The sequence below is a fragment of the Sebastes fasciatus genome, chromosome 6, assembly GCF_043250625.1.
Source record: "Sebastes fasciatus isolate fSebFas1 chromosome 6, fSebFas1.pri, whole genome shotgun sequence".
Lineage (NCBI taxonomy): Eukaryota > Metazoa > Chordata > Actinopteri > Perciformes > Sebastidae > Sebastes > Sebastes fasciatus.
In genome coordinates, this window is record NC_133800.1 from 10,921,177 (window position 1) to 10,942,737 (window position 21,561).

At 40.2% G+C, this 21,561-nt stretch overlaps 1 protein-coding gene across 1 annotated transcript in view; it reads left to right on the top strand.

The window, feature by feature from the left end:
* Positions 1-21,561, top strand: part of loxl2b (lysyl oxidase-like 2b) — a 45,245-nt gene that overhangs the window by 16,324 nt on the left and 7,360 nt on the right. The window contains exons 4-9 of the mRNA XM_074637618.1: positions 4,721-4,932; positions 7,729-7,945; positions 13,503-13,686; positions 15,926-16,077; positions 16,663-16,830; positions 21,194-21,359. Of these exons, the coding sequence (XP_074493719.1) occupies positions 4,721-4,932; positions 7,729-7,945; positions 13,503-13,686; positions 15,926-16,077; positions 16,663-16,830; positions 21,194-21,359 (1,099 nt within the window). The remainder of the gene's footprint in view (positions 1-4,720; positions 4,933-7,728; positions 7,946-13,502; positions 13,687-15,925; positions 16,078-16,662; positions 16,831-21,193; positions 21,360-21,561) is intronic.

Below are 21,561 nucleotides of genomic sequence, written 5' to 3' on the forward strand. Positions count from 1 at the left end.
CAGCTGTTTGCTTTAGAAAAATATCCTGCGGCTAGTGGGCACCGAGGTGTTTAATCTCTAGTTTTTCTTCAAAGGGCAGACTTTAAAAGAAATACTAACTTCTGCCAATGATGTCAGCAGTACTTGGCAAATAACCAGTCCATTTTTTATTATTTATTATATTTGCACATATATAAAACTGCGCAAAATCCAGTCAACGAAAACAAAAAAGAAAAAGAAATGTGTCAAGAGAGGTGGAAAACAATCCAATAAAAACAATGAAATACATACAAAGAACAGTGCAGAAAAAAAAGAAAATATAGCTAAACCTATCAAAAGATAATTAGACATCATGAATTAAATGTGATGATAATTTTCTTTTAAACTTGCAAATTGTGAACTGGAAATTACAACAGGCAATCAGCCCCACTTGGCATAGGATTTGTGCAATCTGCTGTCATTAGCAAAGGCTTTGGGTATGCTTACTGTATGGTTGTTTTCACACACTCGGGACACTTGACATTGCGAGTGAGGGGCTTTCCTGTTAAAAACTATTCTATCCAGCTGTTGACCGTAGATTGTAGAATAATGATAAATAACAGCGGCAACTGTGAATTGTTTCATGTCAAGCATTAATCCAGAATTATGTCGTTTCATAAGTTATTCAGTACCACTAAAAACCACACAGGTCAGGTTTTGCCCCACTTGCCACCAAATTACCCGTCGCCTCTAATTCCCTGACCAGAGTGAAGTGGTATTGGTATTCCAAATCGAGAAGTTAAGACTTGAAGCAATAAAAGGAGCATTTGAAATAGCAACAAAATGTATTACAACCTGGAAGTTTAGCCTCTGTGAATCAGAGCTGAGTTGCAACAGACCGAGGCCCCTTTCACCTTCTCCCTTAACTACTTATCCCATTAATGGCTTTTCCATCTGTGCCACTTTTCCTCCTGGACAAGCAACGGCTCCGGAAAGGCCCCCTTCCCCGGAGTGTGCCGAAACAAGACACACATGTTAGAAATCTGTTTTTTTTTCTGCGGTCAAATCTCCCATTTTTGTCCACGTGAGGAACTCTCAACAGAGGGTGGGGGAGGGGGGCACCCAAGGAACAAGTTGGGTGTCGAAATAAAGTAGAAAAGTGTTTTCAGACTTTTGTATAAGTTCTCTTATACAGTATGCTCAGACAAGGGGTTTGGCACAGGTGTTGTTTAGGGTCGATCTGTTGGAGGGAGACGGTAGAGTATTTTGTTTCTGTGGTTATCACTCATTCAATCTCGATATTTAAGCAGCATCAGCATGCTCATAGCAACCACCGAGTCATGTACTCTACATCCTGTAAAGCCAGACAAGGTCACCATCACCATATTTCCATGATTTCAACCTTTATCCACTTCTATACCCTCTGCCGTCCAGACCTCGTTGCCTCTGACCACAATGATTAATGTGGTTATCTTTGGGAGAAAATAGCAGAGGGTTAGAGAGACTGGTGGTTTGTACCTTTCACTGCGGTGGCCTCTGCCCTTCCCTGGAGGCAGATGCCAATTTAGGAAACCCTACTTTCTCATTATCTGATGTCTAGGTTCTTCTTGGCTGTATATGAGAGGAGTCTGTACCGGCCTATCTGTTGAGCAAAGCAGCATATTCTCCCCCAAGCCCCCCCACAGCCAGACAGAGCTCCCTCCCCTCAGCCTGCACTGTCACGTAGCACAAGAATGTGGGTTTGGTCTACTGGAGAGGAAAATGTTTATTTAATCCCTGCAAATAGTCTGAGAGGAAAAGCTCTGAGCCTCACACTGCCAGCGAGCTGACAGGCCACTGACTGGGTTCTGCTGCTCAGAGGACTCAAACACATCATTCCTGATGGAAAACTGTTGAATCGATCAGTGAACCTAATCCAAACTAAAATCATCCGTTAGTAGACTGATGGGTCATTCCGTGTCAAATCAGATAGAGGTTTTTGTTTACATGTTAGGTTTTGTTCAAACCATATGTTTATAGTATTTGAGACTAGTAAATTTGATGTAAAAAGTTCTGTAAAATATTTTAGCAGGATTTTGAATTGTATAATTTTTTGTCCCTAAAAAAAGTTTGAAGCGGGAAACCATTTTTAGGGTTCAACATCTTCAAACATGTAACTCCTACAGCCATGAATTTTAGTTTAGGCACAGACCAAATGGCGTCCAGCAGACCCAAATGATTGAAAGGCACAAGCAGATGTCATATTTTTCATTACTGGCCCTTGAAAATGGAAAAAAAAAGAAAGTGGCAAATGGGTGGTTTTGGGGCCCCAGGCAGTCCCCCAAAGTATATATGGACGTTTCAATATTTTCTGCTGAAAATACAGCATTTGATTGGGGTTGTGTGAAATTTTAGCTGCTCTAACATAAACAGAATCAGACATATGGTATGTGGTATATGTATAACAAGCCAGTTGGTGTGTGTTGCCGTTTTGAGGTGCCAAAATGGTGATGTGGACTCATTTCTAGGACCAAAAAAATGAACAAGATATAAAGATTATTAATGCCCAACTGATTACCCATGCACTCAAAATAAAATGTTACAACTGTAGACTTACAGTTTGAACTTAAACTTTATAACATGCGTCTTATACATACAGGTACATCCATGAAATTTGATGCCTGCATTAGGATGTGAAGCGCCCGTCAACATAAATTCAGCACCCTCCGTCAACGGAAGGCGACAAATAGTAAACGGAGTGCCGTGAGAATTATTGCTGAAATAGCGTCGGTCCGATATAATCATATAAACGGTTTCACCAAATCAATTTCTTTATTTTTTATTTCCATCGTTATTCTAGTAACTACCTGATGGGAAATCATCCTCCATCTGTCTTTTCGTGCAGATTTGTGGTGATGTGTGTTCATGTCGTAACGCTCTGAACCATCCACACATTTCTTGAGGTAAATAGTTCCGTTCACTGAGCTGGCGTTATCACGTTTAACTGTGATTGGCTCAGGCGAGACGGTGATGTGACTGGCTGAGAGAGTATTTAATAATCACCACACCCGCTGATTTATATTCACCTTCGACCAGCCCTTTTGCTGCACATACATGAACCAAAACAGAAGGTGCGCAAAGAGAAGCCCCCATGCACCTATAGACCTACCACCGTGTGCTTGGCATTTATTATTCAAATTTCAACTGAGGGTAAAAAATCTTAAACTGAGGGTGCAATGCATGTCTTTGCACCCTGGTAGAACCTGCAGCATCATCATAAGAACAGTCAGGCAGTAACCACAATATGCGGTGAACTACAACCGCTCCTTGCAGTAACTTATACCCTGTCACATGTAGTGGAGGTGGTGGATGATACACAGAAGATTTCATACACTTAAAGCAGCATCAATTTATTTATTTCTGGTCACTTAGCAACAGCAGAACAAGCTGTAAACAGAGAGCTGACATAATGTCCCCTTATAAAGTCGACTAACGTGTAAGTAAACGGTTGCTATACACATATATAGCACACACGGCATTCATTTGGAGACGTGTTTCCGCCACATACTCACTCTCCTCGTAGCGCTCAATCAACTCCTGAGGGAAGATTCTGGCTCTTTTACTACTAGATGCACTGTTTTCACCTTACAGACCACACCTTACTAACTTTGTCTGTCTGCTGTTTGGTGTTGGAAATGTAGTGGACCGTTATTAGAGCTTTTTTTTGCTGGAAACAGCTGTTTTCTTCTGCAGGAAACAGAAATAATAACAGCAGTAATTCAACCCAACAAAAATAAACACTGAGCTGACAGATGCTAAAAAGCCCAACAGAACTAAGAGGAACTGATTATTCTCTGTGGGTACATTATTACAAGCCACTCCTCACTCACATCAAATATATTCATTTGATCCATTGTTAATATGAAATATTGACAAGAGCAGCTTTAATTACACAGCAGACAGTTTACCTGGGTCTAGTTTAACCCTGGGTTGCTTATTGCTCAAAGGGGGATGTGGAGCAACAGAACTAGTGAAAGTTAAACCTTTAACAACACCAACACAAACTAACCTCTGGGTGCTGAATGTGTCTGGTAGTCTGGGACTGTCCAGGGCCTGGACCGCTCCAGTCTCTGGTTGATGATGATGATGATGTAGACGTAAGGCATCTGGAAAGAAGTGGCAGTCTCCTAATTGCCTCCTATGGGCTCACAATGCTGATTTTGTGCATTTTTCCTTTACTGACACTAAAACGTGTTGCACGTGTTACCATGGAAACCCCTTGATACTTTTGGCTTTTAAAGCCCAAAACAGTTGCTGGCCAGCCGGTCGTGGTGTTAGGCAGTAATAAGGTGCTTTGCTGTAAAAATGTTTTGAGCAACCTGGAGAAGATTTACAAGCAGCGCACACCGAGCTGAGCGGCTGGTTGCAGCATGGACCTGAGGTTGATTGCATGTTATGTAACTCAGGAAATGCTGTTCGTAGACAGATGTATAGCCTTTTTACATCACACACAGACTGCAGAGGGAAACACAAGAGCCTTTATGGCCCCCCTGAGCAAAACTAATATATTTTTCACGTGAACATGTATAGTTACAGTTACAACTATAAAGAAATGGACCAAACCATGTTTGGAAATGGATTACACATAAACACATGTACATACTTTCTATGCCAGTAAGATAAACAGCTTAATTTGTTGCTAAAAATGATTTAGATTTTTACGTCTGTGATTAAAATAAGTTACTTTACTTATGAGTGCATTTCTCAATGTTTTTGTCCACAGAACCTTGATATTCAAGTGGAGGACGTGCGCATACGAGCCATCCTGTCATCGTACCGTAAGCGGATTCCTGTGACAGAGGGCTACGTGGAGGTCAAAGATGGCGGTAAATGGAAGCAGATCTGTAACTCGGAGTGGACGGAGATGAACGGCAGAGTCATCTGTGGCATATTTGGCTTCCCAGGGGAGAGGAAGTACAATGCCAGAGTCTACAAGTGAGTACTCCACTGCTGAATGTGTGGTCCCGGGTCACTCAGAGAGCAGAGGAGGATTTGGGGGCAGGGATACTCAACTTGCTTTGCCCGAGGGCCACTTTTTGCAAAATGACAGAAGGCAAGGGGCCAGTTCATAAACAAACACAGATAGTATTTATCAGATAAAATGAATAAACATTAACCCGATGAGACCCGTACAAAAACAAAACGGCTGCCTGCTTTGCATGTTGGGTAGTCAAGCCTTGGTTAGCAGCCTTTCCTGTAGACCTCATGTCAGTTCACTGAAACTCAACATTTCACCTGACAGTTAAACTCTACTGAGGGACGGGCAGTTACGAAGTGGGAATGTGGTGGGTTACTTTTCCGACTTCAAGCTGACACTTAAAACTTCTTCATTAGCTCATCAGGGCCCTGGCCTAAATTAGATTATTATAGTGTGTAGTGTATCATTTGTTACCACCTTCTGTTCTGCCATCAGGACGCTAGCACCAACACTTCTATGGACTGCTAGTTTTTGTTCATTTTGGTCAAAAGAGACCTTTAACTAAAATAATCCAAATTCACAGCAAAGTATACAACTGAAACCTTAAAAGCCTCCTTACCTTCTGGCAGTCCTAACTTTGTAAAAACTAATGATTGAACAGTCCATTTGATATGATTTAAGAACACTACCACCAAAGGTTGATATTAAAGGGTTAAAAACACATTGGAATAACCCCAAATACTACATGAATATTCAATAATACATTGAACCCAATGTGACTCCTGTATATCCAACATCAGCACGTTCCACAAAGCTGTCGTAATGTGTGAGCTACCACTGAGGGATCTAAATCTTGCTTACACGAGGAAGCGTGCAGCCAAGCGGCCACAGGTTAATCACGGCCGACCATAAACCATCCAACAGTTAACCTTGAATTTACTGTCTGTTCCTGGGCTGGAAGTTTCCTCTGCGTTAGGTAACCACAGCAGAGCCCGAAGGCTCCCTAACTTTCCATCTACGTGTCAGTCCGCTCTCATTTTCAGCCTTACGAAACATGTGTTTTTACAGGCTGGCGTTTTGAAACGGCCGTGACACAGAGCCAAGCGCTGCCGCTGTTTCATAATCCTGAGTTTTGTAACTGTGTAGTTTAGCTTCACAATGGCCGGCTTTAAATCCAAATGTCTAAACATGGATGTGGACAATTTGTGGTTCCCTGTATTGTGTGTGTGCAGTAGAGCTTTCTAAGTTGGAGATTGTCATGTTGTTTCATGCCACAAAAAGTATTCAGTGCTTTAACCCAGAATATTATTATAGTAGTGTCAATTATTATATAAATTACTATTATTAATTATTGTGATGATGCACTTCCATAAAGTTGGGGAGACTTGTGAGAGTCACTTTGAATAACGATCAAATAGTTCTCAGTGATTATCGACTAGTATTTTTGCTTGAAATGCTCGTCCCTCCTGCATAAAGTGCTCCAGAAGACACAATGAAGCCACGAGGTTCACACCCTCTCCAAAAGTGACGTACCAGTAGCTAATGTTAGCAAGTCAGCTAAGAGGACATTAGTCTCCGTGTCATTAGTCGTGGATCGCTTCCAGTCTGCAGCTTCCCTCTCGCCAGCTCCCAAATGAAAAACAAATGCTGCTTGTCCCATTTTATTCCATTTTTTTTTTTTTTCACGTACACCTCAGACATGAGACACAAGGATAGAGCATGCTGCTCTGCAAATGAGGCTCATTAAATACATAATACGGCCGCACTAATAAACGGGGAAGAAGAGATTAGAATCCCCAGCAGGCCTGAAAGAGTGTCATTAACCCCAGTTTGTTCAAGTTCATATGGAAGAGTGTGAACTCTCCAGCTGTTAGCTAACCTTTCACTTTTGGTATTAATTATACAATGTGCTAATGGCATTGCCCTCGTCTGGTTTTATGGTGTCGAGATAAAGCATTGTGATAAGTTTAATAAGTTCACTCCAAATCTTGATAAATGTCTCGAACGGTAGATCTTTATAGAATTTCAACCGCAGGTCTGTTAATGAAGTGCCCTTTAGCAAGTTAATGTAATCCTATTTTCTCAGGGTACTTGCCTGAAATGACAAAAAAAAGTATTAAAATGATTTGAGAAAAGACTACAGACATAAACCTTCATGTGCATTACATTACTTTTTGCCACTTGGTCACAGAACTCCATTACAAAATGAACATCACACACTTGATTGCCATACGGCCTTATAAATTATCACGCTAACGTGTTAGACATGTGTTGCACATCCCGCAGACACAAGTCCAATATTCTCTCTCTTTTAGCTCGGTTTTGGTCTCCACCATCTCCTGATGAAAATATCTGGCTCTTCAGCGACTCACTTTGTTTGCCAGCTGTGCTCGGAAAGTTGTGCACATTCGGTTTATCAGCTTTTTTTGCTAAAAGGTGAAGATGAGTTGGATTACACTGAACCCATCAATAAAGTTGCTTTGCACTTAAAATGTAGACTATTATTATTATTATTACGATTATAAAGCTGCAAGCCCTGAAACCAAAACAATTAGCTGAATAATGCTTAAAAATGTCTGCTGATCATTTTCTCTGGATTCCGCAACATCTCATACATTACACATGTTCAATTGACCGATTGTACATGTGAAAAATATAAATTAGTGGAGCTTTAACTTGGACCTTTTCCAATGGAAGTTGTCTCATTTTGAAAAAAAATAATTTTGTGTGTGTTTGATATACCCAGTTGAAAATGAAATAACCTCTCAACCGCTCAAAGACTTTATTAATATCCTTTACTTCTCCGTTTTTAGGATGTTTGCTCGTCGGAGGAAGCCCTCATACTGGGACTACGCTGTCAATTGCACTGGTAATGAAGCCCATTTGTCCAGCTGTAAACTGGGCCAGGCTACGGCAACGAAGTCCAATGGGACCTGTGATGGAGGGTTGCCTGTGGTGGTGAGCTGCGTGCCCGGCAAGGACTTCGCCCCAACGCCCATGGCGGGATTCAGGAAGGCATTTAGACAAGAGGTAACGTCTACTCTAAAGTTCATCTACACACACCCGACTAGTGATACAACACAATGATTCATTTACTATTGTACTCCACTAGGGCTGGGTTTTGGGGCTTTTACAGTTTTTACTCAGACATGAAAAAGAATTGAACTTTCAGTACACTCGTCCAGGGCTCGGACGATACACCTATCTCCCGATTCGATACTATTACGATACTTGGGTGCCGATTCGATATGTATTGTGATTTTTAAATAATTCGATATTGCGATTTATTGTGATTTTCATTAACTTTTTTAATACTAGACCGTCGGAAAAAGTTGAATTATACACATCCAGGGACTTTTACTTTGGAAAATCTCTAAATGAATCCAATAAAAATGTTTGATTTTCAGCATATATGTAGTCAGAGATGTCCTGAAGTCAAATATATCAGTCATTGTCAGGAATTATTTATTAATTTTTTTCCAGCAGTCCAAAAATCAAAGAATAAAGACATTTCCCTCACAAATTAGTGGTATTTTCTCTTTTTAATTTATAAGGGACATGCATTGTTTTATACTTCTGGTGAATATAATCCAATCAATCTTATTTCCATATATGTATTTTGTATATATACTATAGTTCTCTTTGTTAAAACCTAATTTTGAAAACCACACATAGTCACACATGTATACTTCCTCTAACTTCTCCAAGGTGGTCTCTAGCTCTCCCTTCAGCTCCGTTCTCTTTATACATCCATGGTCAGCTCCATCGGGGCCGTTTGAATGCGTTTAACATAAATGTCAGTATATGGGTGCTCTACAGTTGTAGCGTCGAACCATTTGACCTCGGAGATGAGAGGGGCGGCTGGCTTGACGCACGTTACCGCGATACGATAACGTTTCCTGTCGGTGACGGAGCTAGCATGCAGCTTTAGCCGTGATGTCTAGCTTGGCTTTTCCTGCAATGTATGAAACCCAAAGTGTTTCCATACTTTACTGTATATGTATTGTTTACCATTTTGGATTTGAAATGGGGGGTTGCAGGTCATACCCACGCAGACCCTCCAACGTTTTTTCACTTTTTCGTTTCGACTCACGGCGGCCGGCTGGTTTGTTTTGGTTGACAGAGTTGGAATGGATACAACGTATGGCTGACCTACACTCGTCCTCGTATAATGAGCCACTGTAACTGTCTTCTGTCTGGATGGTGTCAATAAACTGAAATGGTAAACAAAGCTGATAGAAGAAATAGCTGCACTGCTTCAGTTCAGTTCTCTGGCTCTAACGTAGATGGGAGGACCACTCTAGTGTTTTGGTTAGACAACGAGCCAACGCTGGCGTTCGGTGTCACTTTGTGAACTGCAGCTGTAGCTGCTGTGGACACTCCGTTCTCATCATAATGAATTACAGCTATCTTGGGGTTTCAAAGATGACGTGATGTAGTAAAATTCTTGGGACAGGGCAAGGAAAAACATTTTCACATTTTACACTATATAGGTTTATAGGGTCTATATTCACTAAAAAATCGGGAAAATCAAGATGTGGTGCAAACAAGCCCTCCAAAAGAGCACTGTGAGGTAGATAGTTGACAGCTCAGACTGAGTTCATGAGTTATTGTAATTCACATTCTCTGGAGGGACTTACTCTTCACAAAAAGTCTTAACATCACATCTGAAACTACCTCAAACATGCTAAAGTTATTTGGGGATTTGGTGCTGTGCCAGTTATGTGTCTGCTATTTGTACATATAAGTAAATATACTATGTGGCCAGAAGTGTTTCGACACCCACATACTTTTATTTGTGTTCTTTTGGTCTAGGGATGTTGAAAAAAGAGTTTATTAGAGACACAGCATTTTCAGCCATATAACTTTGTCAGACATTATCTGATGATGTTTCAACCTTCCTTCCACATTAATTCATTTCCTGTTCAGCTGTTCATCAGATGTGCATTAGATAACAGTTTGGTCTGGTTTGGACAAGAGGACCTCATTACAAGATAAGGGAAGCATGCTATTTCAAACAAATAGTGTGCTTTCAACTTTGAGGCAATAGTTTGAGGAAGACTGCACTGTCAGGTCCAGAAGGAAATGGTTTCCCTGTTTGGAACCCCATCCAACTTGCCCGGTCACACCTTTGAATCCGCCCACTCCACCGAGTTCACTGATCCGTCTGGCATCCTGACACGAAACAGCGAATTCTCAGTTGAACAAGCAGTCGATCCAATGAACGTCGAGGGCGACAGTGTGACGCCATTGTCAAGCTGTTAGACGCCATGTCTTCTGAATATTGCCCGACATCATAGTTTGTTTTTACTTCACTCCGCTCCAAACTCCGGCAAAAGCAGTATGTTGGCATGGCTACCCATCAGTGTCGACTTAAGCTGACTTTAGATGCTGGCGGATACTTTGGTCTTGAGATTGTTTAGATTGTTCTTTTGGATGAACTGGAACCTTATCGCCCAGTTTCAGTGTTGGACCTCCATGGTGCTCTTGTGACTGACTGAATGGTGAAAAAACCTGGTGGAAAGCCTGAAAGCAGAAGAAAGTGGAGGATGTTCTAGTAGCAGATTAATGCCCATGGTTTTGGAATGACCTGTGCAGCAGTCATGTGTGGGTGTAATGCTTGGATGTATGTGTGCAAAAATAATCACATTTATGCATGAGGCTCAAAGATAGCCTTTGGATTTTGTCAAACAGAAACTTTTTCTTAGTAAGTCTTCACTTCTTCGACTTCCTACTGGCTCTACAGGTGCTGTTGTCTTCCTGATTCTGACCTTTGACCTCCCCAGTGGCTAAAAGAGGGGAGTTTTCTCACTCCCACCGATAGCAGACTAAAATAGGCTTTATTTTGTCTCGGGGATATGAAACTCACTCAGTCTGTAAACAACCACACCAACTTTCAAATGAAGCTGGGAGATACTTACAATGTTTAAAGCTCCGCTACACTGACATGAAGCTCTGTCTGTGACTCTGTTCACATTCCAGTGTGAGGTTTGAGCTTGCCTGCTCTCTGTCACGTTCCACAGCCAGCTGGGAGCAGCGTGCCGGACGACACGTCCCAAATCTTCCATCACACTCAACAAGTCTGACTCGAAGGAATTATATCCTGAAACCAGATATTTACCATTTGGAAAAAAAGAAACAAAGCTGACTCCTCCTGTCTGATAAAAGTACCTGATAGCTGGAGTGAAAGTACATCCATGTCTTTGACTTTTACACTGATTACACATTAAATACAATACACCGCTCAGATCATATTTTATAATTTTCTCTCATTGTTACATTACATTTACCTCACTGAATCTTGATAGTCCTTATATTTATTATGTTTTTGGTGTATTTTCTTTTCACATCCATTAAATTAATGAACATTAAGCTGATAACTAAAGATTATTTTTTTAAATCTGTTGATCTGTCCATAATTGTTATAATTAATCCATTTATTGTTTAGACTATAACACATTATTTATACTTTTCAAAACCAGAATTACAAATTTCTTCACAGTAACAAATGAAAGAGTAAAAAAAATGCCTTGGAAAGAAAGGATGTCTCACAGGTTTTCAGCATTAGTGCCACTGTTTTATTATTAGAAAATGAGTAGCACTGTTTTCGTCTTTCTTCTTGAGATGAAGCCACGCTTTAGACCGTTTCCTTCCTCTCCGCCATGACACCTGTTTGTTGCAGGAGTTTGACATCAGACCTCCGGCCAAAGCTTAAAATATTCGCTGTTGATTACTGCCAAAGGTCCCGTGGCAGCCCTACACGCAACTGTCAGAAAAACATGCCGGCATCAATAAAAGAAATTGGAGGCATACTGTTCCACTGGATCAGACAATTTGGAACCGGTTCTCAACTGGAACCGGTTCTGTTTTCCCATCCCTGCTGATATATGGTGGAGTCAAGATGTTGAAGGCATAGGGAGTAATTAGAAGGATTTGGATTTCAATCCTAAACAGGAATCCTTAACGGAAAGCCAGAGATTTAACAAAGCCAGCAACAGGGAAGTCTGCAGAGTAAAGTTCTTAAAATACAAGAATATAGTCCCTCGCAATAGTGAAGACAAGAGGAGACTTAGCGGTGCTGAAGTGAGTTTTGAAGTAGTGGGTTGGAGGTAGCGTTGGATGACGTAATACGGTGTTTCCCACAGGATTTTTTAGAGACTGTGGTGTGGTGCTCCCCTGAAAAAAAATTCTGACACCCTCCATTCTGGACATGCACGGGGTGGAATGATTGAAATGTCTTTTTTACCGTTACTCAATATAGGGGCATTTGCAGGGAAACAGTGATTCTCGACCTTAAAGGTCCAATATCGTGCTCATTTTCTGGTTCACACTTGTATTTTGTGTTTCTACTAGAACATGTTTACATGCTGTAATGTTAAAAAAAAACTTTATTTTCCTCATACTGTCGGCCTGAATAAACCTGTATTTACCCTCTGTCTGAAATGCTCCGTTTTAGTGCATTTCAACGGAATTGCAATGGAATTACAATAGAATTGCGTTGCCTGGCAACAGTTTGGGTCCATGTTTACTTCCTGTCAGCTGATGTTATTTACATACACTGCAACCAGGAAATAAACTGGGACACATTTAGAATGTTTACGTTTAAAACCGTGTAATGGTCTAAATATTGTATATTTGTGACATCACAAATGGACAGAAATTCTATAACGGCTTGTTTCAAACGCACAATTTCTGAATACGAGCTGTGTGTATTTCTCTGTATATTGAGCGCTTCGATACTTTCACAGTATTTATAAAGCACTTAAACCTGCTTTATAATATAAAAGACATTAAAATCTTACTTTTACAACATGGGACCTTTAAAAAGAAAGTGGTATAGGGCCGTAAAGTGAGGGGGTCAATGGCCTCTTGGCCTCTTGGCCCCTTGGCCCCCCTACTTCTGGCGCCTATGACTGGACTTTATAACTAAGTTCATGACTAGAGTTGGTTGCCAAAGAAAAGCTGTATTTGTAGATTTGATAAAGTAGTGAAAATGCCCGTTACAAAGGTGATTTTCTGAAATTACTGTCTAAAACAATACATTGGATTCATTATCAGAATGATTTTTTTTTAAAAGCCAGAAAAGCAGTGAAAAGTTAGAATCAGAAATGACTTATTCAGTAGAGATATCTCTGCAACACATCAACACTGTAACCTCTTCACATTCTGCTGATAATGTTAGTTCATTATTTGAATGTTTTAAACTAAAAGAGTGTCCAGATCTTCCACACTGCACCTTTCCTGTTAATGCCAGTATGTGGAGGATGTGTACAGCGGGAGTTAAGGACTGTATTACAAAAGCGCACACATTAAGACATCTGGGCTTTACTGTGTGAATACCAACAGCCGTGCGTCAGATTAAACTGCTACTAATGTGTTTACTTGTAAAATTAAACACTTCCAGTTTGTCTAAACAGTTCATGGTAGAACCACATTTATAGCATGTTGTATAAAACAGGAAGCCACCCAGTCTGCTGCCTCGGCTTTCACCTGAGTCTGTTATTTTATAAAGAACCAGACTGTGGTTTTACTATTTGAACATTTCAGCTTTTTAACAGTGACGTGTTTTACTCTTTTTCCTCTGCAGCAACCGTTGGTTCGTCTTCGCGGTGGGGCCATCGTAGGCGAGGGCCGAGTGGAGGTGTTGAAAAATGGAGAGTGGGGCACCATATGTGATGATCACTGGACCCTGCTGTCTGCCACCGTGGTGTGTCGAGAGCTGGGCTTCGGTACCGCCATAGAGGCCCTGTCAGGAGGTCGCCTGGGACAAGGTATGCTTTACATTTTCTCTGTTATTTGTGCAAGAAAGGTTAACTGAGTCTTTTTTCAAGGGAATATGGATTTTAAAGTGTTTATTGATTGAAACTACGGCATTAAAATGTGCCTAATTTAGGCTAGTGCTGCAATGGGAAAAAAAGCCATAAAGAAATGGGTTGTGAGCAGCAACAGCCTGGACTAAGTACACAGTAGACCTGAAACAGTCCCTATGAGCTCACAATGACAGTCTTTATAGCTGGAACAACTGTGCATATATAGGCCTATTGCCTACATGGCACAGGATGGAAGGTTATGACTGGGTAGCAAAACCACATATACCAAACATTTCAGGCAGTAATTCTATCCTTAAAGCGTTCCTCCTCATGTCACCGCAGTGTGCCACTGAGCAGAGTCTCATGAACTCCCAGACCCGATGGTAAACGTGATTTAGCTCGGTGGAACAGGATTAGTTACGTTATGCAGGTCTGTGAGGATAAGGAATCCGTTCCTGAGCTGGTATGAAGTCAGATATCTTTCTCACTGGGGAAAAAGGAGATAAGTCAAGCCCCTATAGCTCAGCTGGACTGTGGACACAGCCCGTAGAGAACAGTGTCTGTACTGAAACTTAAACCTCTATCCCATTACTTTGTGTAGATCATAGACTGTATAATAAGAAGTGGATGTAGTCAGCGTGACGTCACCTGTTGGTTTTTGGACTACCGTTTTGAAGCCTCCAGTTCGGCCTTTTGGCCGTTGCCATCTTGGTTCTTTGGAACCAGTAGTGACACGAGAGGATGGAACTGGAGAGGGGCGCCCCGGGGTTACTGCAAATATTCTGACAAAACACTTCTTGACACCATTTGTTGGACTGTTTTATACTTTTAAGGATAACTCTATTTTCTTACGTATTGAGTCGTATGACTTATAGCAGTAATTCCTCTTAGTAGACCACTCGTGTTTCCTGCCCTTGTTGGGCTTTGCTGTAGTCATGTTGCCATGTTTCTGCTAGAAAAGATGGTCCAAAACTACAAAACTAAGACCCAAACTGTAATAAACCGGAATTACTCTTTAATCTGCCAGATTAGGCGTCACAATTTGTATAGGTCTGTATTTGATTTGAAAGTGTCCATGGCAAAGATTGTGCTTCCTGAGGGGTTGGAGAAGAGGAAGAAGACCCCTCCTTGTATTGACTAGTTATTTTCTAATGGAGGCCTTCACTTCGAGCAGTCTCTCTTTATAGTCTCCACTTTATGGTCTCCACTTTATGGTCTCCAGCAGGGTTCTAACAACGGCTGCATGGAGAGTTTTACAAGTTTGGAAGCAATGTGCCACTGACCCTCTTCTAAATTACACACTCAGCAGATATCTACCCTGTGGTATATGGTGTTTTTAAAGCCCTAGCTCATCTGTTATCAGGATGTATTATGGAAAAAGTACATTTTTTCTCTACCAATAACTGGTAAAAAAGAATCCCCATACAGCATGGCACTTCTGTATAAGAGCTGTTTCCCTTTTCATAAACAGAGACATGCTGCACATTCCAGTAACATTAGACATGGAAAATGTTGAAACGGAGGGTTTCCTTCTCCAAAAATCATTTTTCCATCATGATTTCTCATCAGTGGCTCTCTCTAACCCTTCATGGAGAAAAACAAACTTCAGATGGAAGTAGTACACCCTGATAAAACAGTGAAACCTTTCACAAAAAGATCATTATAGATGAAGGTATGTCTTATTAGCACATAGTAGACATGAAGCATTAATCAGAGCGGTTTTGAATCTCCCCATATGTATGAGCCTCTCTGTTCATGTGTAGTCTACAGTAAATTGCTATCCTTTCGTTCCCTAAATGGACCGTATTTCATGTGTCATCCTGATTATTTTAAAGGAATAGTTATTTGGGGAAATACACTTACTCGCTTTCTTGAAGAGAGTTAGACGAATAGAGTTACACCACTGTCATGTCTGCATGCTAGATGTGAAGCTACAGCTGCTTAGCTTATACCATGACATGACTCCTGGTGCTGGTAGCCAGGTTAGCTGATTTTCCTTACTTCCGAATTTTATACTAAGCTAAGCTAATTTAACTATTCCTTTAATTTTTTTAGATTGTACACCAGAGCTGTATTTTTAGTGAAATTACATGAAATCAAGACACAACACGGACATCTCTCGGCCATAATAACCGTTTGCTTTTCACTCTCGGTTTCAGTGAGCAAGCATCTTTTGGAAACAGTTCCTTCTGTCTTTCAGGTATGGGCCCGGTCCATATGAATGAAGTGCAGTGCTCTGGATTTGAGAAGTCCATCACAGAGTGTTTCTTCAACAAGGAGGCTCTCGGTTGCAGCCACGAGGAGGATGCAGCCGTCAGATGTAACGTTCCTGCGATGGGCTTCCAGGAGAGGGTGAGCCTCAGTGTTTGTTTCAGTAAAAAAAACTCTACAGCAACAAACTCACCAAGAAACACTAACTGTGTAGTTTAGAGGCTACATTTGTCTCTCCATATCTTTAATGCACGTGTATGGCCTTCTGCAGACACCTTAATGTTAACATACGTGAGGATATTTTGCACATCATATACAGTATATCTCTATCACAATCATAATAGCTGATTGTTGAGCTGCTTTATGTTTATTTTGTTCATTTTTAATAATGCATTGTAAATTTCTTTAATACTGATCTGATCTACTTTCATTTTTTCAGCATTCTTTACTGCATTTATTTTCCGCATCCTCGTAGTGCTCCAAGTCATAATCTTGTTTTATTATACCAATCATGCATTAGTACCTTTTCAAGTTTTTTCCAAAACCTTAGAATCATTGGTTGCATTCAATTCGATCGCCCTCTTGCAAGTTGTCTTGTCATGTATGCTGTTTGTTACTTTGCAGTAACATGTTACTATTACCTGATACCAAATGTATCTTTATTTTAAAAAAAGTGAGGGTTTCGCCTTTAAATCGGCGCCTCTGTTGTGTTTTTCATGTCCATAGCTGCGTCTGAGTGGAGGTCGTAACCCCTATGAGGGCCGTGTGGAGGTGCTGGCGGAGAGGAATGGGTCTCTGGTGTGGGGGACGGTGTGCAGTGAGAGTTGGGGAACCATGGAGGCCATGGTGGTCTGCAGACAGCTGGGCCTGGGCTTTGCCAGCAACGCTTTCCAGGTACGTTTTCCGTTTTTTTTTTTTTTAGCTCCTTCAGTTCAAAAGTTACAACCTTTTAAAGTAATTATCTAAGAACAAAACCAACGAATGGCGTGCGTTGTGTTAATGTTCTTCCAGTCTGTCAAATCTAGACTGTACAAATCTTAACACAGGATCTTCAGCAGGGAAAATCCCATTTAACCCTGATTTTCATTGCAGCTCACATGTCAAAATTACTAATTTTTTTTTCTAGATCTCCAAAGTCTTGATGAATGTAATGCTGAGTGCACACAATTTCTCACTAATTATAGGAATTTACTTGGAAAGAACTATGCAATTTGTTAACAATAGGTGAAATAAAGACAAAGTCCTGTGACAGTTATTTGAGTTCAGTTAGTTGTATTGAGTTTACAAACAGTTATTGATTTCCTTAAAACACTTCTGTATTGAAACTGAATCAAATATTGATTTATACTTTTGACTCATTGTTGTAAAATTCATTCTCTGTGTCTCCATTTTCCTTAAAGGTAATCCAGTCATTTCCTACCAATTATATAGCTATATATCAGCTGAAAGCATCCAGCATACCATAGATGCTACGCTAGACATGTTTCTACAAAACATTTAATAACTTTGGAATCAAGAAGGCCAACTTTGAAGACAGGTGTGGTGTGTAACTCACCTAATACAACGTTTGACATTTTGAAAAAAGGTGTTTTTTTTCATGTCAAATATGCTATGCTCACACAAAGGTAATGCGTGATGGTGACTTATCACTGCACCTGAAAGAAAGAATAGTTTACCCTGAATCATATGATGTATAACACTTGACACTGACTCAAAGAATCAGCTCAGAATTGACAAAAATATAAAAAACTCTGTCCAGGTGTTTCTTTGTCTATGTAGGCTTTAGAGGGTTAAACGTAATACAATCATTTCTTACAGATGATATAGCTGTGTATCAGTCAAAAGCACTTTGGCATTTAAATTTGAATTATGTCCTGATTTTGAGCTCATTTCTAGTGAAAATGAAATGAAAATGACCTTAATCATGGTCACTTTTTATAGTGGTGGAATTTGAAAGATTTCACAGCAGAGGCCTGACATAATTGCGGGATTATGAAAAAACAAATTAATTTTCATTAGAAACGAGTTAAAATCAGGACATAACTCAAATTCAATTGCAAAAGTACAGTTTGCAATTTATTTTTCAAGGTTAGGTTGCACATTGTCTGCCAGTCTGAAAACTACAACTATTTTATTGTCATCATTGCCGTGTTATGTTTAAAAGTACACTAAAAAGTATTGCAATAACAGGAATCATACTTTGAAAGAGTTTGCAGAGCTGAAGAATGAAGAGCAGAGCTTTATGAGTGGAAATTGAAAAAAATAATGTTTTTCTGTCTGATTATGGGATGTCAGGTTTACCTTGAGACAGAGGTGAGACGGACTGTCTGTTGTCATACGGGGGCATTTACTGTGTTACTTCCTGTATTATGTGTATTATGTCAGGCTCACATCTTCATCTGGCAGCAACATTACTCATTAATATATTATAGGAACATAAGTTGCACAGCCCTTATATGGTAAAACAAAATAAAATCATATATCAATACAATATAATGGCCCATCCATGAGGATATAGATTCCAGATTCAATCATTTCTGGCCAGAGTTAATTAGGAATCCGTTTTGGTGCTCAACAACAAAATATATAATCACATAACACACGCAACAAAACATGCTGCCACAATAACAATACAGTAACCACACAATAAATACAAAAGTGCACCCAGATGACTCATGCCCTCAAAGTGACAAGTTAAAGTGCATGTGCTTATCCAGCCGGTGAAGCATTTAGGATGTGGCTATAAAAGGATCGGGTGTGCCCTCTAGTTGTCAATGTAGAGAATCACCTTTCCTTCACAACAACTCATGGTAGCACTGTGAACACTATCCTCAAAAACATGGCATCATCACAGTGATACATCCAGACAGTATAGAGCTTTTCTTTGGTAGCAGAAGGTTCTGTGTGTAGGTTTGTTATCCTATTGGATTTCAAAATCACTACATGTATTTCACAATAATTTACAGATTTTCATCAATCATCATCTACAACATATAGATCAGCCTATATATAATCTGCTGTAATATGATGCCCCGTTAGAGATTAAACTTCTCAATAGACATCATTATAGTCAGTTCCATATTAATGCATTAGTAATGATAATCCATTGATGTGATTTATAATAATAAAGACACACTAAAGGGTTTATTTAGCATAATGAGGACATTTACTTTACTTTTATAAGCACATTATACAGATTACTCCTCAGTACTTTACATTTTAAATGCAGGACTGTTACTTATAATGGAGTATTTTCAGATGCTGGTATAAAATACCTGAAATATTTCTTCTAACACTACTGGAGAAATAATACATACAGACGTAGGCAAAGTTGTTGGTAATGTTCCGTTAAAGAGAGAAAAACCCACAATGGTCACTGAAATAACTTGAAACTGACAAAAGTCATAATAAATAAAAATTTACTGAAAATTAACTAATGAAAATCAGATATTGTTTTTGAATTGTGGTTCAACAGAATCATTTTAAAAAACAAACTGATGAAACTGGCCTAGACAAAAATGATGGTAGCCCTAGAAAAGATGGAAAATAATGTGACCATAGGGACATGTTAAACTAAGGTGTGTCCTGTAATTAGCATCACAGGTGTCTTCAAACTTGTAATCAGTCAGTCTGCCTATTTAAAGGGTGAAAAGTAGTCACTGTGCTGTTTGGTATCATGGTGTGTACCACACTGAACATGGACCACAGAAAGCTAAGGAGAGAGTTGTCTCAGGAGATCAGAAAGAACATTATAGACCTTCATGTTAAAGGTAAAGGCTATAAGACCATCTCCAAGCAGCTTGATGTTCCTGTGACTACAGCTGCACATATTATTCAGAAGTTTAAGGTCCATGGGACTGTAGCCAACCTCCATGGACGTGGCCGCAAGAGGAAAATTGATGACATATTGAAGAGACGGATAATACGAATGGTAACCAAAGAGCCCAGAACAACTTCCAAAGAGATTAGAGGTGAACTCCAAGGTCAAGGTACATCAGTGTCCGATCGCACCATCCGTCACTGTTTGAGCCAAAGTGGACTTAATGGAAGACGACCCAGGAGGACACCAAATCATAAAAAAGCGAGACTGGAATTTTCCAAAATGCATATTGACAAGCCACAAAGCTTCTGGGAGAATGTCCTTTGGACAGATGAGACAAAACTGGAGCTTTTTGGCAAGTCACATCAGCTCTATGTTCACAGACGAAGAGATGAAGCATCCAAAGAAAAGAACACTGTACCTAATGTGAAACATGGAGGAGGCTCGGTTATGTTATGGGGCTGCTTTGTTGCATCTGGCACAGGGTGTCTTGAATCTGTGCAGGGTGCAATGAAATCTCAAGACTATCAAGGCATTCTGGAGCGAAATGTGCTGCCCAGTGTCAGAAAGCTTGGTCTCAGTTGCAGGTCATGGGTCCTCCAACAGGATAATGACCCAAAACACAGCTAAAAACACCCAAGAATGGCTAAGAACAAAACATTGGACTATTCTGAAGTGGCCTTCTATGAGCCCGGATCTAAATCCTATTGAACATCTGTGGAAGGAGCTGAAACATGCTGTCTGGAGAAGGCACCCTTCAAACCTGAGACAGCTGGAGCAGTTTGCTCACGAGGAGTGGGCCAACATACCTGTCGACAGGTGCAGAAGTCTCATTGAGAGTTACAGAAATCACTTGATTGCAGTGATTGCCTCAAAAGGTTGTGCAACAAAATATTAAGTTAATGTTACCATCATTTTTGTCTAGGCCAGTTTCATTAGTTTGTTTTTTTAAATGATTCTGCTGAACCATAATTCAAAAACAATATCTGATTTTCATTAGTTAATTTTCAGTGAATTTTTATTTATTATTACTTTTGTCAGTTTCAAGTTATTTCAGTGACCATTGTGGGTTTTTCTCTCTTTAACGGAACGTTACCAACAACTTTGCCTACGTCTGTAAGTATAAGCATGGAGCTTAAATAAGGTTTCACTGCAGGCATCTGTTGAGTGAAATCCTCCCACACGTTTATGTTGCAGCATCTTCTAACTGTTCACCTCTAAATTAGGCATCGACTAGCTGCAATCATATCTGAAGTGAATGGATTTTAGTATATCTATGTTTTTTCTAGGTCGGTATCATATGTGATATCAAACATAAGTGTTCATGGTCAAAAAAGTTGCATTACAATTCAGCTTAAAGGCATCATAGTGCATTATACCAGAAGTGGATGTCGCCCTTATGTCAGTTGTGAACCATGACTCATGTTTTCTCAACAGGAGACTTGGTATTGGCCGGGAGCGGTGAGTGCTGACCCCGTGGTGATGAGCGGCGTTCGCTGTTCTGGTACTGAGATGTCTCTGTCCCACTGCCTGCACCACGGAGCCCACCTCAGCTGTGCTAAAGGAGGCGGACGCAACGCCGCCGGAGTCTCCTGCTCCGAGAGTAAGATCACCCTAATTCATATGTTGTTGTTTGGTGAATGCTTTTGAGTAGTAAGTGTCAGAAACGAGCCCACAAATCAGTAAAATGTGATATGGTCATGACTGGAAAAAGGAAAGAAAGAAGAAAAGACATTTCCAATTTTTAATTATACTTTGACGAGAGCCTTTGGCTTCAATTTGTCAGTTCACACGTTCAAGCTTCG